At 39.0% G+C, this 27,396-nt stretch overlaps 1 protein-coding gene across 6 annotated transcripts in view; it reads right to left on the minus strand.

The window, feature by feature from the left end:
• The window catches only part of AFG1L (AFG1 like ATPase), a 251,746-nt gene that overhangs the window by 153,226 nt on the left and 71,124 nt on the right, over positions 1–27,396 (minus strand). For all 6 annotated transcript variants that reach the window (XR_010336653.1, XR_002478506.2, XR_010336654.1 and 3 more), the window contains exon 6: positions 25,057–25,156. Coding sequence is in view for 2 of the 6 variants with exons in the window: in XM_021670497.2 (XP_021526172.2) it covers positions 25,057–25,156 (100 nt within the window). In the remaining 4 variants the exon portion in view is untranslated. The remainder of the gene's footprint in view (positions 1–25,056; positions 25,157–27,396) is intronic.

The raw sequence follows: 27,396 nt of genomic DNA on the forward strand, positions 1-27,396 counted from the left end.
GATGTAGTTTAGAAAGCATGCACCTTTCAAAATGTTAATGACAATGAGAGATGGAAAGGGCCACTTGTAATGTTCTTGATTAAAAGATTTCCATTCATCGTAGGATACCAATGCCTTTAAGTCTTAGAGACTTAATTTTTTAAAGAATGAACTTTTTAAAAAACCAGGTTTTACAAGGATATATAACCCAAAACTTCATGCTCTGAAAAGTGTATTCTAAACAAAATTCTAAACAGAAATCATTTGGCTTGAAAACCTTTAGGTTTTTATAGAACACAAGTGAAAAGGGACCATACTCATTAAATTGAAGAGTTTTTTGTAATTCAAATATTATATGCTAATTATCAGTGGAATAGATCCATCTCGTGAAATGTTATTTAGCTACCAAAATTTTTAATATTAGTTGTTTAATATTATTTTTCTTAGACATAAAGATTTTATAATACATTTATATCACAATTTGTCATTATTTACTAAATACTATTTTAAATTCAGGAGTTCTTAACTATGATTTCTTAATGATCTCTAAACAGAGTTAAATGAGCACTTGGTCATAAAAGACAGAATACTAGAATTATGGGACATTCATTTTGTAAAAAATGGTATAAGTACCTCTAAATTCTCAGCAATGAGTAACTATAATACTTACAGATGAAACACAAGCAAAGAGAATTTTTAAAGTAAGTGCAAGTTCCTACATAAAGATTTGGAGATGCACATGGATATGCAGATCTTTTCCTTAAAAATCCAAGTGTCAAACCAAGAAGCTGAATAATGCTTATTTATATATGTACATATTGGTTTAGAGTAAGAAAAACCTTTAAAACAGGTCTTAAAGGAGGTTTCCTATAAATCATCATATGATAATTTTACGTTTCATGGAACCAATTTGATTTATCCTTCTAGGAAATTCTTACTGTATTATAGATAAACTAAAAGAAAAGAGCACCTTTGGACTATTTAAGCAGCTGTTGCTGTTTAAATAGCTTAGCTTCTTTTAAAAGAACTAAAGTTCAAACAACATTTTACTAAATCTGTATATAGTACAGTTCATTAAATGTTCCCATTTGATAGTATATTATAGCTTTATATTCAATTCAACACATACTCATGAATTCTACTATGTCTTAACTGAAACAAGTACTGAAAACAACAGATAAAAAGAGGAAACAAGATTTACAGAATACCTACTAGAAACCACACAATTTGCTAGGCACTGCACATAAATCATAATAAGCCTACAAAGAAGATAATTTCACCTCCATTTTACACATAAAGAAATGGACATTTAGAATTTTAAAAATAATGTGCTGAATTCCCAGGCAGTAATTGGTAGACCTAGGATTAGCACCATGGACTTTAATTATGCAAAAACATACAGACTCTTGCAGAACCATGCTGTGACCAGTAGACTTAAGACCAAGCTGACAAACTCAACCAGACCACAAGCATGAGATGAAGTAAAGAAGAAGATAATGTGTAAATATAATACTCAGAGCAGGAAGCTAGTCATTTTATCTCGAGGGTTCAAGGCAGCTTTGCAGAGGTCACAACAGGACTACATGGAAAAATGAGCAAAGTGCTACACCAAGCAGAGTGGATGGAAGAGTATTCTAGGCAGAGCCATCAGCATGAGCTTATTACTTTTTCCCTATCTTCTTTTCTAATACTATACAATCTATTGCTCAAATGTCACATTCTCTATCAAGCCATCCTTTTTTATTTTATTATTATTATTATTATTTTGTTTGTTTGGTTGAGACAGGGTTTTAGTGTCGCCCAGGCTGGAGTGCAGTAGTGTGATCTTGGCTCACTGCAACCTCCACCTCCCAATTCAAGTGATTGTCCTGCCTCAGCCTCCCCAGTAGCTGGGATTACAGGTGCTCACCACCACACTAGCTATTTGTGTTTCTGGTAGAGACGGGATTTCGCTATGTTGGCCAGGCTGGTCTCAAACTCCTGGCCTCAAGTGACCTGCCCACCTCGGCCTTCCAAAGTGCTGGGATTACAGGTGTGAGCCACCATGCCCAGCTTCAAGCCATCCTTACTGTGGCAGACTTTTAAAGTGGCCCTCCATGGTCACATACCCAGCATTCATACCTTTGTGTAAACATTGGACACCAATAACAAAGGACGGTTATCTCTCAGAATAGGAAACAAATGCAGTGAGAGCTACAACTACCCCAGCTTAGTGCCTGTGAAAAGTTTATAGGAGGCTGCACAGGAGGAGGAACCCAGGCAGAGCCCGGCAATCTCCCTAAGTTGAGGAGATGCATGGAAGTCCAGGGAGAAAAAGGCAGCTTGAGTCCACAGGGCAGAGTTTTAGAGAAAAGAGTGCCCTGGAGACCAGCTGAGGGGCCCAGATGAGTCCTCAGCTGAGTACTGATCAGCACACATGTATGAGGAAATGACTTGAGGCCAGCGGAAGAATCACCTGAAAGTATTAGAGGAAATGATCACTGGAGCTCACACATGGCTAGGATTATAATAATGCCTGTTCCCACCACTCAGACTAGAAAACCTCATAATTCATGCAATATTATATAGAATACTGAGACAGGATTGGCCTCAGTAGTGAGAAAACCCAGTCCTAGAGTAAATGCTGCTCTGATCCTGCCACACAAAGCTTAAAAGCAACACCCCCTCCCCCACCCCTACAAAACCAAACTGTTTCTAAAAAAGGTAGTAAAGCTCAAGGATATTTATAGGAATACAAAAGTATCTCACCCCCAACAAGGTAAATGTACAGGTCTGATATCCAATAAAAAATTACCAGGGATGCAAAGATACAGGAAAATATGATCCATAATGACTCTTGATCAATAGAAACAGACATAGGAATGACAAAGATAATAAATTTAGAAGATAAGAGTATTAAACCATTATTGCTATATTCGGTGTATTTAAATAGCTAGAAGAGAGATTGACCATTTTTTTTTTTTTGAGATGGAGTTTCACTCTTGTTACCTAGGCTGGAGTGCAATGGCGTGATCTCAGCTCACCGCAACCTCCGCCTCCTGGGTTCAGGCAATTCTCCTGCCTCAGCCTCCCGAGTAGCTAGGATTACAGGCACGTGCCACCATGCCCAGCTAATTTTTTGTATTTTTAGTAGAGACGGGGTTTCACCATGTTGACCAGGATGGTCTCGATCTCTTGACCTCGTGATCCACCCACCTCGGCCTCCCAAAATGCTGGGATTACAGGTGTGAGCCACCACGCCCGGCCGAGATTGACCATGTTTAATAGAGATATGTGGCCAGGCATGGTGGCTCACACCTGTAATCCCAGCACATTGGGAGGCCACGGTGAGTGGATCACTTGAGGAGCCTGGCCAACATGGTGAAACCCAACCTCTATTAACATACAAAAATTAGCTGGGAGTGGTGGCACAGGCCAGTAATCCCAGCTACTCAGGAGGCTGAGGCACAAGAATCACTTGAACCTGGGAGGAAAAGGTTGCAGTGAGCCGAGATCACACCACTGCACTCCAGCCTGGGCAATAGAGCAAGACCCTGTCTCAAAAAAAAAAAAATAGAGACATGGAAAATATTTTTAAACGGCCCAAGATAAACATTTAAAGATGAAAACTGGCCTGGTGCAGTGGCCCACACCTGCAATCCCAGCACTTTGGGAAGCTGAGGCGGGCAGATCATGAGGTCAAGAGATTGAGACCATCCTGGCTAACACAGTGAAACCTCATCTCTACTAAAAATATAAAAAATTAGCCAGGTGTTGTGGCAGATGCCTGTTGTCCCAGCGACTCAGGAGGCTGAGGTAGGAGAATCGCTTGAACCCATGAGGCGGAGGTTGCAGTGAACCAAGATCATGCTATTGCACTCCAGCCTGAGGGACAGATCAAAATTCTGTATTAAAAAAAAAAAAAATGAAACTGCAATATGTGAGATGAAAAACATGCTGGACAAAAATAGCAGATTAGACACTGAAGAAATTTTGGTTAACCTGAAGATATAGTAATTGATATGGTTTGACTGTGTGTCCCCATCCAAATCTCATCTTTTTTAGAACCATGAAAGTGCTAAAGTGTGTATTGAGAGATGTTGCCATGTTGCCCAGGCTAGTCTCAAAATCCTGAGTTTAAGCGATCCTCCCAGCTTGGCCTCCCAAAGGTTGAGATTACAGGCATAAGCCACTGCACCTGGCCCTAATTTTCTCTTTATAAAATGATACATAAAATCTGATTACAAAAATACTACCATCCATACACTTATATGTTTATTTTCAGTAAGATCAAACACCAATGATGTAGTTTTTCACACCAGAGATTCTTTATGTAATAGAAGTCAATGGACTTAAATATCATGACTACAGTATTCAACAAGAGAACAAAACTTAAACGTTTCTAGGAATCCTTTGTGTGTGAAGAAGACCCAAAACCCATGTACAAACTAATGGTGACCAGAACCCTCCTATTAACTTTTAAAACCATCTATTTCATTATTGAATGTGAGTGGCTGAGTCTCAGCAAACAATACCTTCCACTTTGCCTCTAGATTGTCTTTGAAGTCTACAGGCCTTACTACCAGATGGGGTGTTAGTGTGAGTGGATGGAATTCTTCAACTAATTTCTTTAAAGAGTTCATTTAAGTTCATTGTGGTCTTTTCCTTTCCTTAAACTAAAAAAAAAAAAAAACTAACTGCTAGACAATGTGAGACAATGTGGTTTTTGAACTGAACTATAGAAAAATTGTATGAATGAATTGGCACAGTCTGTAGCATCTTTCTCTATGACTTCTTCTTTGTGTAACAGCACACATTTGGCAGCTAAAAATTAGATAGGGCTTGCTGTCAAAAATCTTTTAATGTACGACTTGTTCCTTGATACAGGAAAGAAAAAACTTAAAAATCATTTAATCAATTCCTTAGTGTTGAAAATATTTCTTCTTTTTGATATCATAAATGATTACAGCTGAAGCTAACTGTTGTTGAACTGATCTTAGAATCAAAACTGTCTTCCACAAGCCACCATACAATACATGATTTACCTACAACATAATCCCTAGAAGACAAACTTCAGCACTATGGCCCAGAAGTCAGGGATACAAGTCTACTCCTGCCAGAAACCAAGGAGGGAAAGGCTGAGCCCTGCACAAGCATCTGGTGGAGCCCACAGCCCAGGTGTATGCGCAGGGCATACAGAGGGGACAACTGCCTGTTTTCTCCACTCACCGTGGCCTACCCACTGGCAGTGACACAAGCCTGCATCAGCATCTGAGACCATGGTGTGTCCTCTGAGGTGCCACTGCCTCTACCACTTTGGGAAGCCACCTTGGGTAGCTGACCTCCCAATCTACCTCAGAATCCATCTTCACTGTGAAAGAGAGGCCCAGCTTTTCCTAAAGTTTATTTAATCTTGCACTAATACACCCATGTTAGCCTTTGTATCATTACTGTTTGGATGGTATGTCTTTTTGCATACAATTGCTTTCAATCTATCTGTGTCTTTATTTTTAAAGTATATCTCTTGGTATTTTTAAAATTCATTCTGATAACCTCTATCTTTTAATTGGAATGTTTAGTTCATTAACATTTAACATTTAGGTCCATGATTTTATTATTTGTTTTCTTTTTTCCCTTCTTTTACTTTTTTTTTTTTTTTTTTTTTTTGAGACGGATTTTCGCTCTTGTTGCCCAGGCTGGAGTGCAGTGGCACAATCTTGGCTCACCGCAACCACCGCCTCCTGGGTTCAAGCAATTCTCCTGCCTCAGCCTCCCGCATAGCTGGGACTACAAGCGCGCGCCACCATGCCCAGCTAATTTTTGTATTTTTAGTAGAGACAGGGTTTCACCTTGTTGACCAGGATGGTCTCGATCTCTTGACCTCGTGATCCACCCGCCTTGGCCTCCCAAAGTGCTGGGATTACAGGTGTGAGCCACCGCGCCTGGCCCTTCTTTTACTTTTTTCCTACTTTTTTGGATTATTTGAATACATTTTAAAATTCCTTTATAATTTAATCTATCATCCTTTATTTTAGTTGTTCTATTATTACAATATACATCCTTAGTTCTCCATGCTTTACTTAGAATTAATATCATATCACTTCAAAAAAATGTAGAAACATTTCATCTGTATAGAACCATCTAAACATCCCCCTTTCTGCTACTGGTGTCACATGTATCATATCTACATATGCTATAAACTCTGTAAGACAATGCTATAATGTTATGTAAAACAATCAATTATATTTTAAAGAAACTAAGAGAAAAAACTAGTGCTTATATTTACCCCAGTATTTACCATTTTCATTTCTGATGTGTTTCACTTCATCATCAAAGTACTCATCCATGATTTTCCTTCTAACTGAAGATGTTTTGGACTCTCTTGTAGTACAGGTTTATTGGTGGTAAATTCTCTTAGGTATTTATCTTTTTTTTTTTTTTGAGGTGGAGTTTCGCTCTTGTTGCCCAGACTAGAGTGCTATGGCACAATCTCAGCTCACTGCAACCTCTACCTCCCAGATTCAAGTGATTCTCCTGCCTCAGGCTCCTGAATAGCTGGGATTACAGGCATAAGCCATTTTTAGTAGAGACAGGGTTTCACCATGTTGGCCAAGTGGTCTCAAACTCCTGACCTCAGGTGATTCACCCACCTCAGCCCCACAAAGTGCTGAGATTACAGGCATGAGCCACCTCGCCCAGGCCAGTATTTTTCTTTTTAATCTTAGAATGTCTTTATTTTGCCTTCATTCTTCGATTGACTGATTGAGAGACAGGGTCTCATTCTGTTGCCCAGGCTAGAGTACAGTGACACAATTATAGCTCACTGCAGCCTCAAACTCATGGGTTCAAGTCATCCCCCAACCTCAGCCTCCTGAGAAGCTGCCACTACAGGCATGTGCCACCACATTAGAAATCTTTTCAAATTTCTTTGAGAGATGAGGTTTCACTATGTTGCTCAGGCAGGTCTTAAACTCCTAGCCTCAAGCAATCCTCCTGCCTCAGCCTCCCGAAGCACTGAGATTACAGGTGTAAGCCACTGTCTTCATTCTCAAAGGAAGTTCTAGAACAAGATTCTAAGTTGATAGTTTCTTCCTCTAAACATTTTAAAGATGTTCCACTATCTCTGACCTCCATAGTTTCTAACAAAAGTCATCAGTTCCCAGTCATTTTTCCCCCATGTTTAATGTGTCATATTTCCTCTGGTTGCTTTCTAGATTTGCTCTTTACCTTAGGTTTTTAGCAGTTTTACAACAGTGTGCCTAATTCATTCTGCTTCAAGTTCACTATGTTTCTTGAATCTATAAATTTATGTGTTCCAGATTGGAAATTTTTCAGTCATTGTTCTTTCTAAAGTTTTGCCCCATTCTCTCTCTGTCTTCTGGAATTCTAATTGGAAATATGTTAGAAGCTTGTACAGTTCCTCACATTCCTAAGGCTCTGCTTCTTTTCTTCCAATCATTTTCTTTCTATTCCTTACACTGGATAATTTTAAGTTATTTGAACCTCTCCTCTGTTACCTCCAGTCTGCTATTAAGCCCATCAAGTGAACTTTGATATATTATATAGTTCTAGAATTTAAATTTTTTTGGCTTCAGTTCTCTGCTGAGATTTCTTGTCTTTTCATTCATTCTGAACAAATTTTCTTTACCTCACCCTTCCCCAGCAATTGCTTCCCCAGCTATATTGCTGCCTTAAGGTATCTGTCTACTAATCTATATCTTATTGGGGTTGGTGACTGTTGACTGCTTTTCATCTTCAGAATGGGTCACATTTTCCTCATTCTTCAATTTTGGATTGTATCCTGGACCTTGTGAATGTTATACTGTGAATTTAATTTTCTTCACTGAAGAGTGTTGACATTTTTGCTTTAGTAGGAAATTACCTCGCTTGGATTCACACTACAAACTCTTCTCTTGGGCAGCAACTCAAATCTCAGTTCTGAACCTACCCTTAGCTGGGTAGCTTTTAGTCTGCCCTGCACATGCACGGTTCAGAAGTCAGTCAGAGATTTGGGCAAGGGTTACACACAGAACCTGGGGCTATACCAATCTAGTTCTCTCTGGGATCCGTTTCTCATTTTCCAGCAGTAGTTCTTACCTCAAACTCTGTCATCTGGTTTTTCAGGCCAGAAAGACTGGATTTTCTATGAGAATAGCAGGTATCAATGCAGCACTGACTTCACCCTGCCCTAAGGCTGGTATCATAAAAAACAGGAAACTCTCCATGCTGGATGTTCTTCCAAGTGTTGTCTTTCTTCTAGAATCTGCCAGCCTTTTTTTTCCACTCTCCAGGACCTTCACATAATTGTGAAGAGTATTTTGCTCCGAATTTATCATTGTTATCTGCAGAAAGATCATTTGGCTATGGTCGTACTCACATATACTGAAGAGGTTTTAGTTTTTAATAGGGAACTTAACCCATTTACATTCCCTGTCAATGAAATGTTTGATTGTTTCACACTTTTTATTCACACTTTTTTGCTGTTTTCTAGCTTTTGCTCTAAGAATATTTTTCTTCGATCTTTCATCTCGTCTACTTTTGTAGAAAAGATTTTCAAGTAATTTGAAAATTAGAAGGCATACTTTAAATTCTAAAATACTTGACTGTGTATATCCCAGTGTTACAACTGATGACACTGTTACAACTGATGACAGTTACAACGGATGACAATGCCCCTCAAGATCTGTAAACTCTCCCTGCAAAGGGAACAAAATTATCATTTATAACCAATTTATTGTTTTGATCAGTTTTTATTATTCCAAACATTCCTCTTTAATAAGTTCACATTAAGTCCTCTTTCCTCCAGGGGACTTATTTCCTTTCGTCAATATTTTATTATTCTTTCTGCATTCTGCCAGAGCTTCTTATATTAGTTTTCCTACATCACTTATTTTACTTTCTGCAGTTTTAACTCTACAGTTTAGTGCTTCCAATGCTGATTTTAATTTAATTTTAATTAATTTAATCTCTTCTTATTTCATTTTGCTTTCTTTTATCACAGCTGATCTCAGTAAACTGGTTTTCAGCTCAATTTATTGTCTTTTCTCAGCTTGGATCATCTGTATTGCAGAGTCTATGTTTTCCTAATCTTTGAATAATATAAAACAAAAACTTCCTAAAACATACTTCTCTTTGCTCTAGTAGATCATCTGTAAAAGGATGTTATTCTTTCACCGTTTTTGTTTTATTTTATTTTATTTATTTATTTACTGATACAGACTCTTGCTCTGTTGCCAAGGCTGGAGTATTGTGGCCTAATCTCAGTTTACTGCAACCTCCGCCTCCTGGGTTCAAACCATTCTCATGCCTCAGCTTTCTGAGTAGCTGGGATTACAGGCATGCACCATGATAGCCAGCTAATTTTTTTGTATTTTTAATAGAATCAGAGTTTTACCATGTGGGCCAGGCTGGTCTCCAACTCCTGGCCTCAAGTGATCCACCCACCTTGGCCTCCCAAAGTGATGGGATTACAGATACAAGCCACTGAACTCAGCCTCTTTCACCTTTTAAGAATGAGATTTAATGCTGCAGTATCTTTTATTGTTCTCATGTTAGAGTATTTTCTTAACAAGTGTATATAATCTTGAACAAGGTCTAATCTTGGTACATCTCTGCAATCAAGATATGTGGCTTTTACTTGGTTTCCCTCACTTCCCACCTAGTTGTTGTCATAATCTGTCTATACTTCAGTTCAATATTAAAAAGTAATCATTGTCATCCTTATGTGTTCATAACTGTAGCCCCCATAGTTTCCCTGCTAAGCATAATTCAGACTTTTTAACTAAGATACATATATTTGGTATTCATATTAAGAAACTCTTCATCTACTTATATTTTATGAAGTTATTCTATGAAGAAAGGATGTTGAATTTTGCCAAATGTTTTGTCAGCTTTTAAGGTGATGACCATTGGATTTTTCCCCCTAGAAGCATTAAAATAATAATTAAATTAATGTGTGTATGCATACCCATAACTGTTAGCCAACTTTCTAGTGATATCCAGTCTTTTATTTAGCATGAATATGCTAGACTGAGTAGGAATCACATAATGCTATTACCTGACAATCTAAGAAAAATAGTATTATTCTTGACATTCTAATGCTATCTAATGCATTTTCATTATAATAAATAGTGAATAAAAACCAGAACCTCCAAAGTTCACTGTTCTTACAGTTTTAGGGTCAGTCAGCATGGGACATTTTTAGCACCTTGTGTTAATCTGCCAAAGAAGCATAGTCATTTCAATTTATGTAATCTACTTCCCCATAAAAATGTATTTCTATTTTTGATTGAACAAATTTCTCAAGTTGAACTACTAATTTCATTTCAAATTTGTAACTAATTTAACCTACTAATCTGTTACTAATTTGTTGTCAGAGTCTTCACTTAAATCAGTCTTATTATACTGGAAAGTCATGAAATCAACAGAATTTTATTTTAGTACCTAAAATGTGAGAATCATGTATGTGAAATTTTAAATCATGGATTTTTGTTTCTAGCTATTCTGATGACTTGACACTATAATTTTTTTTTTTTTTCCAGAGACAAGGCCTTCCTATGTTGCCCAGGCTAGAGTGCAGTGGCTATTCACAGGCATGATCGTAGCTTACTGTAGCCTTGAACTCCTGGACTTGAGTGATTCTCCTGCCTCAGCCTCCCAAGTAGCTAGGATGACAGACATATGCAAATGCACCAGCTCCTGACACTAGAATCTTTGAAAAGTAAAAACCATACTCCAGATCTCTTTTGATTAAGAAAAAAAAAGAAAAACTAAAAATCTATCTACTTGTATGTAGACATTAAAATATTTACCTAAATTATAACACTGCTGAATGAACAATTTATTTGAAGCTTTATAAAAATAAGAAATTAAATATAAACTCTCTGCATATATTTTATCTGAAATTTTTCAAATAATTTCCTATTCCTATGAATCTGATCCAAGATCCTCCTTATTTCATGTTCAATGGCCTTAACCAGATTGTACCATGAAATAGAACATGAGTTTTTTGGGTTGGTTTTTGCCAAGATGGTGGATTAGCAGCTTTCAGCATGCCTCAGAAACTTCGAAATAGCAAGATAGTACATAAAGATCAACTCTGTGAGTTTTAATTCAAGGAGGAAAATGGGAATCTACCAAAATCATAAAGGACATCCCAGATCCCAGGAAGGAGAATGCCAGAAAACAGCCCCCATGATAGCACACAGCTGATAAAGGTGAGTGAAGTTCCAGTACATGAAAGAGGAAGAAGTCTCCCTCTGTGACTCGTCTTTCCACTGGGATCCAAGAAACCTAGGCCAAGGGAGAGCATTTTGCTTCTCTCAAGCCCTGGAGTTAACTTGAGGAGAGGACTGGAGACACTATGAAGGAAAAACACTGGGAAAAGCTGTAGGCATTTTCCCAGATCTGAGACTGAGAGCAAGACACCATTTTTAATCCAGGCCATTCTTTGTTCACCTGCAGCATGGCTGTACAGGCATTTTAGTCTCAGGCCAGAAATTGGAGCACCTGCTCCAGAGTTGGTTAGGGGGCCTCCACATCCAGAACTGTGGAAGGTGCTTCTGCAGTAGGTGCTGGAATTGTGCTCTCCCCTGCCACAAGTCTGGCATGGGAAGAGAGCTGCTACAGCTGCAGTTTCTCCTAGGTGGTGAGACTTGCAGCCAGGGCCAGGTTGGAAACCTGCAACTGATCTGCATGTGCCATTGCTAGGTGTCCCACCCTGCTCCCCTGAGATCATGGTGCAGCAGGGCCCTCTCTCTTCCAAACCCAGGCAGAAATCCAGGCATTTGGAATACCTGCTTACCTGAACCAGTAGCCTGAACCACCCCACCCTTCCTGGGCATAGATCATAGTGCAGCAAGGCTCTCTCTGCTCCACACCTAGGCAGATCTCCAGGCATTTAGAACACCTGTTGGCCTGGTTCAACAGCCTGAGCTGCCCCACCCTTCCTGTACAGAGATCCTGGTACAGGAGGACCCTCTTTGTTACATGCCCAGGAAGATCTCCAGGCATTCAGAGCACCTACATGCTTGGTCTAGCAGCCTAAGTTGTCCCCCCACTCCTGTGTAGAGCACTTGATGCATGGGGGCCCATTCTGCTCCATGTCCAGGCAGATTCCCAGGCATTTGGAGCATCACTCACCTGGATTGATAGCTTGACCTGCCCCACTCTTCCTGTGCAGAGAGTCTGATGTGGAAAAGCCCTCTCTGTCTCACAACCAGGCAGATCTCCAGGCATTGAGAACACCCTCTCATCCAGTTCAGCAGCGTAAGCTGCCCCATGCTTCCGGGACATAGATCATAGTGCAGCGAGACCCTCTCTGCTCCACATCCAGGAAGACCTCCAGGCATCTGGAGCACTCACTCTCCTGGATTAGGAGCTTAAGCCATCCCCTCATCCTCATGCAGAGAACCTGGAGCTGAGCAGGTTTCCCAGCTCCACACCTAGGAAAACCTTTGGGTACCTCATGGTCACCCACTGGATTCTCCCTTGGCACTAGTGCTTATGTCTACCATCAGGGGACCTGCAGGCAGATTTACCAGGTCTGCCTCTGCCCTTCGCGGTTCCCACTGCCACCATTACAAACCCTGTCACCACCAGGACTGAACAGGGAGTGCAGACCACTGTACATTATACAAATCAGCTAATTGCCTGGAGCAACAAAGAGCTTCTGCCAGTAAACAAGATCAAGTATATACCCAAACATACTGGCTGTAGCTGGCTCTTACCTTACAAGCCACCTGTAGGCTTGTAAGACAAACTTCACAGCCCAATATAAAACCTGCTGAAAGAAGGTTTTATAGGGTAGCCAGGTGCGGTGGCTCATGCCTGTAATCCCAGCACTTTGAGAGGCTGAGGTAGACAGATCACTTGAGGTCAGGAGTTCGAGACCAGTCTAGCCAACATGGTGAAACCTTGTCTCTACTAAAAATACAAAAATTAGTCAGGCATGGTGGCAAGTGCCTGTAATCCTAGCTACTCAGGAGTCTGAGGCAGGAGAATTGCTTAAACCTGGGAGGAGGAGGTTGTAGTGAGCCGAGACTGGGCCACTGTACTCCACACTCCAACCTGGGTGACAGAGTGAGACTCTGTCTCCAAAAAAAAAAAGAAAGAAGGAGATGGAAGAAGGAGGAGGAGGAGGAGGAGAAGGAGAAGGAGAGGAAGAGGAAGAGGAGGAAGAAGAAGGAGGAAGAGGAGGCAGAGGAGAAGAAGGTGGTGGTGGCGGCAGCATAGGGCTATAGAAGCAAAGCCAAAAGATCTTACCAAGCATTCTCTACAGTCACATCCCCTAGGCAAGCAGAGAAAAGGGAAAGGAAAGAAAAATAAAAATAAATAATAATTTATTATTATAGGGAAAGAAAGAAAAAGAAAAAAATCCTACCTGCATGAAAATAATTACAAAAATCAGAAGTGCCAGTATCTCTAGATGAGAAGGAACCAGCACAAGAATTCTGGCATCATGAAAAAGCTAAAGGTAGTGACACCACCAAAGGATTGCACTAGATCTCCAGCAAAGGTCCCTAACCAAAATAGAAACTCAGAAATGACAGATAAAGAACTCAAATCATAGGCCAGGTGTGGTAGCTTATGCCTATAAATCCTAGCACTTTCAGAGGCCAAGGCAGGCAGATCACCTGAGATAGGGAGTTCGAGACCAGTCTGGCCAATATGGCGAAACCCTGTCTCTACTAAAAATAGAAAAATTAGCTGGGCATGGTGGCACATGCCTGTAATCCCAGCTACTCAGGAAGCTGAGGCAGGATAATTGCTTGAACCTGGGAGGTGGAGGTTGCAGTAAGCTGAGATCGCATGACTGCACTGTAGCCTGGGCAACAGAGTGAAACTCTATATCAAAAGGAAGGAGGGGAGGGGAGGGGAGGGGAGGGAAGGGGGGGAAGAAAAGAAAAGAAAAGAATGGAAAAGAAAAGAAAAGAAAGAAGGAAGGAAGGAAAGAAAAGAAAAGAAAAAAAAGTCAAAGCATGGCTTGCAAGGATGCTCATAGAGATCAAGACAAAGTTAAAAATTGAGACAAAGAAACTTCTAAAGCAATCCAGGAAATGAAGAAATAAACATCTTAAAAAGAAATCAGTCAGAGCCTTTAGAATTAAAACACTCACTTAAGGAATTTCAAAATAAAATTGAAAGCTTTATCAATGGACTGGACCAAGCAAAAGAAATAATTTCAGGACTTCAAGGCTGCTCTTTTGAATTAACCCAATATGACAAAAATTAAAAAAAAAAGAAAAATAAGTAAATTATTTGAGACATGTGGGTGTCAGGCCGGTAGCCTCACCCAAAAGGTTCCCTAATGCCCCCCCCTTCCTTTTCCCCGCCTTCCCTCTGCTGTGTTCTCCGCCCAGGAATTCTCTGAGTCAACCACGCCCCGGCTAATGCAATCCCAGCCAGCTCTTCCACCGGAAAGCCAGCCCAGCCACCCAGTAGCCAACAACAGCCCACTCCGTTCCTATCCGGTTCCCTCAGGGCCAGTCAGAGGGCCTTGCTGTTGCTCGTTCCCCATGCCATAAAAACCCCAGGCTCCGGTAAGTTGGGGCGACTTCTCCGGCCCCTCCTGTCGGACCGCAAAACCTCGCCCAGGAGCGGATTAAATTTCTTTATTTCAATAACTGGCCTCAGTTGCCTCATTCAAACCTCGGTTGCTTCATTCAAACCTTACAGTGGGATTACGTAAAGCAACCAAACCTTCAAATTATTGGCATTCCTGAGAGAGAAGAGAAAAAGGAAACAACTTGGAAAATATACTTAGGCAATAATTCAAGAAAACTCCCCTAGTCCTTAGAATATGGATAAACAAATTTATAAAAAATGTCAAAAAAGAAAAAGAAAGAAAGAAGAAAGGAAGGAAGGAAGGAAGAAAGAGAAAGAAAACTTTCCTAATCTTGCCAGGGAGGTACAAGAAATCCAGAGAACACCTGCAAGATACTATATATAGTCACCATACTGTTCAGGGTCAATGCTGAAGAAAAAAAAATCTTAAAGGCAGCTAGAGAAAAAGGACAGATTATGTACAAAAGGAACCCCATCAGGCTAACAGCAAACTTCTCAGCAGAAACCTTGCAAACCAGAAGAGATTGGGGGCCTATTATCAGCATTCTTAAACTCCAACCAAGAATTTCATATCCTACCAAACTAAGTTTCATAGCAAAGAAGAAATAAAATCTTTTCCAGACAAGCAAATGCTAAAGGAATGTTTTACCACTAGAGCAGCCTTACAATAAGGGAGTCCTAAACATGGAAACAAAAGAATAATACCTGCTACCATAAAAACACAGTTAATTACATAGTCCACAGACCCTATAGAGAAAAAAAATAATAGAAACTACAAAGCAAACAGCTAACAACTTCACAATAGGATCAAAAAACATCACATATCAATATTAACCTTGAATGTAAATGGTCTAAATGCCTCACTTACAAGGCAGAGTGGCAAGCTGGATAAAGAAACAAGACCCATCCATCTGTTGTCTTCAAGAGGCCCATCTCACATGTAATGACACCCAAAGGCTCCAAGTAAAGGGGTGGAGAAAGATCTACCATGCAAAAAGAAAAAAAAAACGCTATTCTTATATCAGATTAAATAGACTTTAAACCAACAACAGTAAAAACATACAAAGCAGGTAATTACATAATGATAAAGGGTTATATTCAATAAGATTTAACTATCCAAAATATACATATGTATCCAACACTGGAGCATCCAGACTCATAAAGCAAGTACTTTTACGCTTACAAAAAAACTTAGATAGCCACACAATAATAGTAGGGGACTTCAACGCCCTACTGACAGGATTAGATCATCAAGGCAGAAAATTAACAAAGAAATTCTGGACTTAAACTCAACAATTGATCAATTGAACTAATAGATATATACAAAATATGCTACACATCAATCACAGAATATACATTCTTCTAATCTGCACACAGAACATACTATAAGATTGACCACAAGCTCAATCATAAAGCAAGTCTTGATAAATTTTTTAAAAATAAAAATTATATCAACCATACTCTTGGACCATAGAATAAAAACAGAAATCAATACCAAGAAGATCTCTCAATACCACAGAATTACATGGAAATTAAACAACTTGCTCCTGAATGACTTTGGGGTAAACAACAAAATCAAGGCAGAAATCAAAAGATTCTTTGAAATAAATAAAAACAAAGACACAATATCCCAAAATCTCCAGGATACAGCAAAAGCAGTGTTAAGAAAAAAGTTTATAGTACTAAATGCCTACCTCAAAAAGAAAGATTTCAAACTAACAATCTAACATCACACCTAGAAGAACCAGAAAAACAAGAACAAACTAATCTCAAAGCTAGCAGAAGAAAAGAAGTAACTAAAATCAGAGTGTAACTGAACAAAATTGAGACGGTTCTTTGAAAGGATAAACAAGATCTATAGACTGCTAGCTAGATTAACAAAAAAAAGAGAGACAGAGAAAATCCAAATAAGCACAATCAGAAATGACAAAGGTGACATTCCAACCAATCCCACAGAAATACAAAAGATCCTCATAGACTAATATGAACAATTCTATACACACAAACCAGAAAATCTAGAGGAAATGGATTAATTCCTGGAAACATATAATCTCCCAAGATTGAATCAGAAATAAATTGAAACACCAAACAGACCAATATCAAGTTCCAAAATTGAATCAATAATTTAAAAACTACCAATCCAAAAAAGCCCTAGACCAGAGATGGATTCACAGCCAAATTCTACCAGTCATACAAAGAAGAGCTGGTACCAATTCTACTGAAACTATTTCAAAAAAACTCAGGAGAAGAGACTCCTCCCTAACTAATTTTAAAAAGCCAGTATCACCCTAATACCAAAACCTGGCAAAGAAACAATGAAAAGGCTGATATCCCTGACGGACATAGATACAAAAATCCTCAAAAAATACTAGAAAACTGAATTCAACAATGCATCAAAATGTTAATTCACCATAGTCAAGTAGGCCTCAGTCCTGGGATGCAAGGTTAGTTCAACATACACAAATCAATAAATGTGAGTCACCATTGCTTGAACCCAGGAGGTGGAGGTTGCAGTGAGCTGAAATCATGCCATTGTACTCCACCACTTTGGGAGGCTGAGGCAAGTGGATCACTTGAGGTTAGGAGTTTGAGACCAGCCTGGCCAATATGGTAAAACCCCATCTCTACTAAAAATACAAAAATTAGCTGGGCGTGGTGGCGCATGCCTGTAGTCCCAGCTACTTGGGAGGCTGAGGCAGGAGAATCACTTGAACCCGAGAGGCAAAGCCGAGATCATGCCACTGTACTCCAGCCTGGGTAACAGAGCTAGACTCCATCTCAAAAAACAAAACAAAAAACAAAAAAACCAGAACTACAATTTTACCCAGCAATACCATTACTGGGTGTATATCCAAAAGAAAACAAATCATTCTACCCAAAGACATGCATTTGCACATTTATCACAGCACTATCCACAATAGCAAAGTCATAGCATCAACCCACGTGCCCATCAATGACAGACTTGAGGAGGAAAATGTGGTACATATACACCAAGGAGTACTACACAGCCATAAAAAGAATGAAATCATGTCTTTTGCAGCAACATGGATGCAGCTGGAGGCCATTAGCCTAAGTGAATTAATGCAGGAACAGAAAACTATGTACCACATGTTCTCACTTATAAGTGGGAGCTAGACATCGGGTACTCATGGACATAAAGATGGGAACAGCAGACACTGGGGACTACTAGAGTAGGGGCTAGAAGAGGGTAAGGGTGGAAAAACTAACTGTTGGGTACTATGCTCAGTACCTAGGTGAGGGGATCATTTGAATGCATGAGATGAAGAACATGGTTACAGTTTCTACTCCTCTCTGCAAGTGAATAGGCCCAGAAAGGTGTAAGAGACTCTTTGACTTAATGCACATAACAATTCTACTTGTTAAGAACAAGTTTGGGCCGGGCTCAGTGGCTCACGCCTGTAATCCCAGCACTTTGGGAGGCTGAGGTGGGTGGATCACAAGGTCAGGAGTTTGAGACCAGCTTCGCTAACAGGTGAAACCTTGTCTTTACTAAAAATACAAAAATTAGCCAGGCATGGTGGCGCAAGCCTGTAGGCACAGCTACTTGGGAGGCTGAGGTAGGAGAATCGCTTGAACCCGGGGGGCAGAGGTTGCAGTGAGCTGAGATCGCGCCACTGCACTCCAACACTCCAGCCTGGGTGGCAGAACGACACTTTGTCTCAAAAAAAAAAAGAACGAGTTTGGCTCTGGTAATTGCCTTCATAGCTAAAATATAAAACTATTTGGTAAGTAAAAAAATAAAAATCTTTTCCTAGCAAAAAATAAAAATAAATTCAAAAAATAAAGAAAATAATCAGATGTTAATTTTATAGCTTTGTCATTATATATTTGAAATAAATGAAAAAATAAGTGAATGTATATAAAGTGAAATATATATACACATATAATAGTACCACTACAAGACACTAGAAATGTTATTTAAAATAAACTAAAGGCTGGGCGTGATGGCTCATGCTTATAATCCCAGCCTTTTGGGAGGCCTAGAAGGGAGAACTGCTTGAGCCCAGGAGTTTGAGACTAGCCTGGGCAATATAACGAGACCCTAACTCTACAAAAAAAAAAAAAAAATTAAAAATTAGTTGGGGACAGTGGTGCATGCCTGTAGTCCTAGCAACTCAGGAGGCTAAGGCAGGAGGATCATTTGAGCCCAGGCATTCAAGGTTACAGTGAGCTATAACTACACCCCTGCACTCCAGCCTGGGTCAGAGAAAGACCCTGTCTCTAAAAACAAATAAAGAAATTACTTAATTTATTTAATTAAATAAACATTTTGAGACTGCAAGAAAGGAAAATCCCTAGAGACCAAAAACAAAAAACTAAAAACTAAAGTAGTAATCATACCAGGCACAGAGACTCATGCCTACAATCCAAACACTTTGGGAGGCTAAGGTGGGAGAATAGTTTGAGCCCAGAAAGTTTGAGACCAGCCTGGGCAACACAGAGATCTACAAAAAATTTAAAAATTATCTGGGCCTGGTGGTCCAAGCTACTCACAAAGTTAAGGTGGAAGGATCGCTTGGGCCCAGGAGGTCGAGGATACAGTAAGCAGTACCACTCACCACAGTGCCCAACTAATTTTAAATTTTTTGTAGAGATAAGGTCTCATTATGTTGCCCAGGCTAGTCTCAATCTCCTGCACTCATGCAATTTTCCTGCCTAAGCCTCCCAAAAGGCTGAGATTATAAGCATGAGTCATCACGCCCAGCCTGTTTAGTTTATGTTAAACAATATTTCTAGTGTCTTGTAGTGTTATTGCACCACTGCACTCCAGCCTGGGTGATGGAGCAAGACCCTGTCTCAAAACAAAACAAAAATAAAACAAAACAAAATATAAAGTAGTAATCACAAGCTGACACTGATTTTGGGTTTTAACAGCTGCATGGTATACAGAGGGTGAGGTCTTGGACCCAAACAAAGCATGAACTGGAAGTTAGGGCTAGAAAAAATAGTGAAGTGCAGAATAGCAGTCTTTGGTACCTTATTCCTTCTACCCGCCTCAAGTATGGCTTTCCCTTCTCTTCTACAAGACCTTCTGAGACAGTCCACTCCACAGTTATTTACTCTTTTAGGTTCCTAAACTTGGCCTTGCTTTACATGACCATTGATTATTTTCTATTAAAATTAATAATGATGAAATACTCCTCACAATTTTATATTAAAATTAATAATTTGTCTATAAATTAACAATAAATTGAGTTATTACAAACAATAAATTAAGTATTAACTGATTAGGCTATGACTATAACCCCTACCGTCACCAACAATCATGCATTCTTGCCCAGGAAATTGAAGCATTATAACTAGAAATGAAGGGAATGAAATGAATGAAGCAGAAGGAATTAAACAAAGGGGCTAAAGGATTAATAGAAAGAGAGAGAAAAAAATGTGTGATCTTTTCCATCAGGCATTATTTTCTAGACTCCTAACCTCTAGTTTTCTGTGTTTGTTGAATGGCAGACATGCATTCACCCAGCTGTACAAGCCAGAAAGTTAGAAAATGTTCTTTCTGGCCAGGCGCAGCAGCTCACGCCTGTAATCCCAGCACTTTGGGAGGCCGAGGTGGTCAGATCACGAGGTCAGGAGTTTGAGACCAGTGTGACCAACATGGTAAAACCCCATGTCTACCAAAAATACAAAAATTAGCTGGGCATGGTGGCATGCACCTGTAATCCCAGCTACTCAGGAGGCTGAGGCAGGAGAATTGCTTGAACCCGGGAGTCAGAGGTTGCAGTGAGCCGAGATCGCACCACTGCACTCCAGCCTGGGCAACAGGGCAAGACTCTGTCTCAAAAAAAAAAGAAGAAGAAAATGTCCTTTCCTTTTTCCTCAGTATCCAACCTATATCCAAGTGCTGTCCACTTCACCCTCTAAATCTCTCTCAAATCTATCCTTCTCTCCACATCCACTGCCATCACCTTGTACCAGGGTTTCTTAACCTAGGCATTATTGACATTTTTGGCAACATAATTCTTTGTTGCAGGGGTTACATTACAGGATACCTTGGCTATATTCCTGGCCTTTATCTACTAGATACCAGTAACAGCCCTCTCCCACCAGATGAGGCAATGAAAAATGTCTAAGATGTTACCAAATACTCCCTGGTGAGCAAAAGAGGCCCCTCGTTGAGAATTGCTGCCTTATACAAGGTATCATCATTTCTTGTCTATACTACAACAGCTTCCTAATATGTCTTCCTGCATGCACCATATTACTATACCCCATCTAGTAACCTGTTCTCCAAACTACAGCCAGAAAGATACTCCAACTCAAATCACATCAGTCCCTGCTTAAGATTAGCATTTCTCTTAGAATAAAATCCAAAATCCTTATTATTACTACAAGGTCTAGCTCTCACCTCTCTACAGATTCAACTTGTACCTTACTGTATCCTTCTTCCCCTCACTCTCCACTATAGCCACACTGGCTACCTCAAATAGGTCATTCTCTCTCCAGCCACTTGGCTTTGCCTCAACTCCCTGCCAGCTCTTATAGCAATCTGAGAAGTTAATTCTATTTAAAAATATAGATAGATTAGAGATAGAGAGAGAGAGAGAGAGAGAGAGAGAGAGAGAGAGAGAGAGATCTGGGGCTTGACATGGTAGCTCACGCCTGTAATCCCAGCACTTTGGGAGGCTAAGGCAGGCACGTCACTTGAGGTCAGGAGTTTGAGACCAGCCTGACCAACATGGTGAAACACCATCTCTACTAAAAATACAAAAAATTAGCCAGGTGTGGTGGCGAGTGCCTGTGATCCCAGCTACTGGGGAGACTGAGGCAGAAGAATTGCTTGAACCAAGGAGGGAGAGGTTGCAGTGAGCAGAGATCACACCACTGCACCCCAGCCTGGGCGACAGAGTTAAGACTCTGTCTCAAAAAAAAAAAGAAAAAGAAAAAAGATAGATTGATCTGGGGCCCTGGGTCAAAAGTGACCTAAAAAATAGTTGAATGCATTTCGATGGTTGGATAAGAGGGCACTCTTCTTTTTTTTCCTTCTCCCCCTCCCCATGTTTTTTAAATATAGTACTTTGAGTTGCTGTTTTAAGAAAAGGACACTCTTTCTCTGGGACAGGGTGCACAGAGATCAGTGATAACCACAAGGAGAAAAGATAGAAAACAATGTGTTAAAAGAGTCACAAAACCAGGCCAGGCATGGTGGTTCACTCTTGTAATCCCAGCACTCTGGGAGACCAAGGCGGGCAGATCACCTGAGGTCAGGAGTTCAAGACCAGCCTGGCCAATATGGCAAAACCCCGTCTCTACTAAAAATACAAAAACTAGCCAGGTGTGGTGGTGCATACCTGTAGTCCCAGGTAATCAGGAGGCTGAGGCAGGAGAATCTCTTGAACCTGGGAGGCAGAGGTTGCAGTGAGCCGAGATCACACCACTGCACTCCAGCCTGGGCAACAGAGAGAGACTCTGTCTCAAAAAAAAAAAAAGAGTTACAAAACCTAAGTTCTAGTCCTTGTTCTGTCATTCACTAACCATGCAATTTGTTTTTAATTTACATATAATAATGTAACTTTTTTTAGCCTACAGTTCTATGAATTTTTAGCACATGTAACCACCACTACAATCAGGATACAGCAGTTGCATCCTGAGGCTGCCCTTTTGTAGTCAAACACCTCCTTACCCTGGACCTCGGCAATCACTGCTCCATTCTTTGTCTTACAGTTTTACCTTTTCCTGATATGCTTAGGCTCTCTGAGTTTTTTCCCCTACAAATAAAATTACACACACACACACACACACACACACACACACACACATGTCATCTTCGTTACATAAAAATATTAAGTTATTTATGATGATTGTCTGCTGTGGCTAAAAAACCTGGTATATGACAAGCATCCCATCCCTTCCACAGTTTATATTTAGAAAAGGCTTTCTCTAGGTTTGTCCAATTTTTGCAATTCTGCATCTTGAACTTTCAGTCTTCTCCAGAAGGGTGGCTCCAGCTCAGATTTCTGCAGGCTACCCTAATGGACAAGTAGCTTTGTTCACTCCTAAAAAGCTAAGAGCTGCAAAATATTCCTTAACCCCTCCTTGTAGCTGTTCTTCCTTAGTTAGTTAACCACATTGCTGTAGACTGAGCGGCCTAATTATCCTTTCAGCAGTCTTTGCTAAGGGGCTTCCAAAATTTTTCCAGCTCTTTGCTATTTATGAGCATAGCTCATCACTGAATGTCTAAAGGTAATACTGATGCCACTGTCAAATCAACACATCAGCTATAGCAGAGACAAGCCTCACTTCCAACTAGATAGATGATCTAATATTAAAAAGCTCACTCCCTTGGCTCCCTTAGCATCCCATAGGGTTGCTAACATTAGTAAATCACAAGAATGCTGTTATAACATTATATGGATTTTAATAAGTACATCTGCAAAATTACTCATAATTCTTTTGTAGTATAACGGATGAGGTATAACTATAATTGTTTGAGTAACTGGATCCAAAAAGTGTTGATTAGTTAACTGATGTCTCCCTAAGATAAAGCCTCCAGTGGATTGCTACAGGTAACTTAATTTAGTTCTATCTGATTTACACATTTTAATTAAGGAAGGGCTGAAGATATAGAAACATGATTACCAAATGGATAAATGTCATAGTAGGGATAGCCAAAAAAAATTACGTTAGAATCTTACTTCAAAAATACTTCAAACATACTCCATTTGCAAAACAAAAATAAGTAAAAACAAAAATTAAAATTAAAAATACTTTAATAAAAATCAGTAAAATGGAACAATGTAGACTAATAAGCTGAAATGTAATAGGGAGAAAAAGAAATCCACTACACAAACATAGAATGAGAGAGACCTAGTTTCACAGCAGGCTACATAATAAGATCTGGGTCTGTTAGTAATTTTAAATTGAATATACACCACCAATGTGGCATAGCTTACTTTTTAAAAAAAAGTTCCCGCTATTACATTATAGACTCACTAATGAATTCCATGTTACTAACTGCAGTGGTTAATTCTCAACCTCATTTTCAGCTTATAGCAGCATTTAACAGAAGTAATCATCAATCCTTTTTTGTACTACTTTTCTTTTCCTCATTTGACACTCTCCTGGTTCTCCTCCTACCTCACCAGCTGCTCTTTCTTTCCTGCCTCCTTTAGGACTGATGACTGCCAAATGCATCTCTCCAGACCAAACCTTTCCAATGAAGTCCAAACTCTTATATGCATCCCCCTTGTCATCACAGAAACCCCCACCTCCACCTTCCTACCCAAATCTGCTTTTTCCGTAGTCTTCCCCATCTCAGTCAACAGCAACTTCATCCTTCCGATTGCTCAGGCCAAAACCTTTGAGTCACTCTTGATCTCTCTCTCTTTTTTCATATCCTAGATCCATTCCATCAGTAAAGCCTGCTGACTCTGTCTACAAAGATATCCAGAACCTGCCCACTTCTTACCACTTTACAGCTCCATCACCTCCCCTTGAGATTGTTGCAGTAGTCTCCTAAATGGTCTCCTTACTTCCAACTCTGAAACCCCACATCCACATTCTATTCTCAACACTGCAGCCAGAGAGATCTTTTTAAAACATGCAATCATCCAATGTTCATTCTAAGACTATTTACTGAGAACCATCTATGTGCAAGACAGTTATAGGTGCTGAGAACACATTTGAGAACAGAAGAGATAAAAATCACTGCCCTCATGAAACTTTTGTATCCTGGAAAGCAACAGACAAGAAACCATAAATATAATAAATAAGTAAATTATATGGTAGGTCCATAGTGCTATAGGTAAAAGAGAGAGCAGGGTAAAGGGAAACAGTAGCAAGAAAAAAGGGATGTGTCGTAGGTTCAAACAGGGAAAGAAGTCTGGGCTTCACTGGCAATGTAACTTCTGAGCAAAGACAAAGGAGGTAAGGGCTTAGCCATGTAGATATCTGGAGAAACAGCACTCCAGGCAAAAAGATGTTCCCATTAAGTCTTTCAGGAAATATTTTTGGTTTCTTAGACCTTTAACTAAGTACATGATGGGCTGAAAGATGCAAGATTTTAAACTTGTTTTTAATCTAAATATTACTTATATTTTAATTTTTAAGTACTTTTCTAATAAGCCACAAGTGCTTTTTTAGACATTATAATTTAAGTGAAGTATTAGAAACTACTCATGCAAGCAAGTTTTCAGTCTTTTTCTAAAATTTAATTATGAGTTTCATCTTTCATTTGGTTGAGTTTCGTTTATGGCCCATAAAAAGCAGTCCAAAAGGCCTGCATTTTTTGATAAGCAATTATGACATATCTAATATTTAGGGGAAACAAATAAAAAAACAGCAAGTATACCAAACACTGGAATCATCTAGCTTTAGCTTGATAAGAATATAAAACTTTTCAAATACAAATACCAACTGATTTTTCAGATTAAGCCAATTATAAAATTAATAATAAGCAAAGTCATCAGATTTATGAACACAATAAACTTAGTAAAAATTACGGATTTTTAAAAGCTTGTTAGTTTCCACCTAATTGGATAAGACTAGCACAATGTTTGTTTTTACCTTCCGGTGGCCTGTTGGATGTTGCCACAACGACGACCCCGTTTTTGAACAGATTTTCAAAAAGCTGTTTCAGAATCATGGCATCAGCAATGTCAGTGACCTATTGACAATAACACATTTGTTTTATTTTAATTTCACTTCTGCTCTAACAAATTTGCTAATGGAGCATTTTTTTTTTTAAGATGGAAGTAAATTCCAAGGGAAAAATTCTAATTATCATCATGAAGAAAAGAGTAGATAATTAAAAGCATGAAACATTGTATAGCAGTCCTTTAAACTTGACTCTTCTTTTTCGCAAGCCTATCATTTCTACACAAATTACCAAATGGTTCTATGATAACTTCTTTTATAGAAATACAGGTGGAAAGCATAGATAATTATCCTAAACATTTAGGAAGTCTAATTAATTAGAACTAACATGACCAATACCCTCCTCCTCTTCCTACCCATTTCCCACAACCCTCCCCACCGCAGAAAAAGAGAGATGAAAAAATAGTAATAATAAAATACACAGGCTGTTTGAGATTTCTAATACCTTTCTGGCAAAGGTCCCTGGAAAGGTGACTTTAAATGGTCATGGGCCTTTAGAAATAAGGACAAGTAGCCAGTGAGACATAATCAGCTGCTGTTGAAAATAGAATGATATGACATAGATACTATTGTGCAATTGTTGCACAAAACAATTCAACAGATGGCCCATCACAAAAATAAGCAATTTCATTGTTCTTTTTAAGTGCCTTCTATTACTGTCCATGAATAATCAAAAGGCACTGCAGTCACTTCCAGCACAGCCAGCCTCTGCTAACCTTCACAAACACAAATATTCCTTCTACCAAAAAAAAAAAAAAACCTTTCAAGAATGGCTAATGTAGTCCCTTAAAAAATAACTTGTGACAATACTAGAAATGCATAATATAGATAAAACTATTCCATCCAAGTTACGTTACAGAGAAATATAGCTACTGATCTTTCCTAAAATTATTTTTTAAATTCACAGTTACAAAGTAGGCTTCATGATGTAACTTTTTCTAAAGGCTTTTAAAATTCACAAAGAAAGACAACAGTTAAGGAGGGAAGGAAGCTGACTCCAAAAATAAATGTGTAATGAAGATTGACATCAATCATTGCAACTTCCCCTAAGTATTAATAACATGGGCTTTAACACTCCTAGTGTAAAAATGTTTTGATCTTTCTTTGATAGCACATTTCAAATAATCTCAGGATAACTTGCTTTACATATATCCACAAGATAGAGTACACTGTTATTTTTAAACCCCATTTGAGGACATAGAAATTGGTGAATTCTTTCAATTAAATCAAAATATTAAAAGTTGCAAACTGAATGGTTATAGCACAATTAATAATAACCTGGGTTGCACAGGTCTAAATCACTTTTCTCTTTACAATGAATATCTTAATCAAAGGTTTAATTATTTCTTTCCCACCTGAACAAAATAAAATAAAACCATGAAATAGGGATGTACAGATTTTTTTTTTTCTGTCTCAGGTTCTTAACTAAAAAACTGTTAAAGATTCCTTAAATTAAAAAGACTTCTGGAACTTCAAAAATAGTGAATAAATGAAAAGGAAAGTAGTGCTGATATTATTTAATTTGGAGTTTAGGATCACTGTCAAATTTGGCTTCCGCAAAAGCACTGACAGAGAAAGTCCTTTTCAAATGCTTGAACACCAGTGGCATTTCTGATGAGAGGACAGAACGAGCTTGCACATTTTAATAGCAACTGCACTTTTAAATTACATTGCCAATACACTGACTTTTTAAAAGAGTGATATCAATGAAAGGTTTCCCGATTTTAGAGAATAAAAATGGTCATTTGACTATATCATTAATGTCTCTGAAAAAAATGTAAAAAAGCTTTTGTGCCCTTAGGTTTAGAAAAGTGAAGGGACATTTACCTTATAACACAATGCAAAGGTTTAAACTGAAAGTTGAAGAAAGCAAACAGTAAAGGCTTGTGGTTGCGTTACAATTTGCTGTTTTTATATTTCAGAATGTCTTTGCCCTATCAGAGTAAATGAGCTTGGAGAAGCTATGACTAATTAATAAAGCAGGAGTCACTTGGTGTAGCCGGGTGCCAATGTATACTCTTTTGATCTCGTTCCTGCACTTGTTCGGCCTTGCCGGGGAACAGTAATTTTACAGTATAAGTGAACAGAAGACAATTGGCCACACATTCTTGGAGAGCTGGCTTTTTCAGCACCCAGCATTTCATTACCACCACGAACAAAAGAGAAGGCTACAGATTACCAATAAGGGTAGTCTGCTAATACAGAGAGTGGAGACATTTCATTAGCATTAAAGAGAAAAGATTTTTTTTA

This window comes from Aotus nancymaae, unplaced genomic scaffold, assembly GCF_030222135.1.
Source record: "Aotus nancymaae isolate 86718 unplaced genomic scaffold, 86718_ANA_hifiasm-v0.15.2.pri h1tg000040l, whole genome shotgun sequence".
Taxonomy (NCBI): Eukaryota; Metazoa; Chordata; class Mammalia; order Primates; family Aotidae; genus Aotus; species Aotus nancymaae.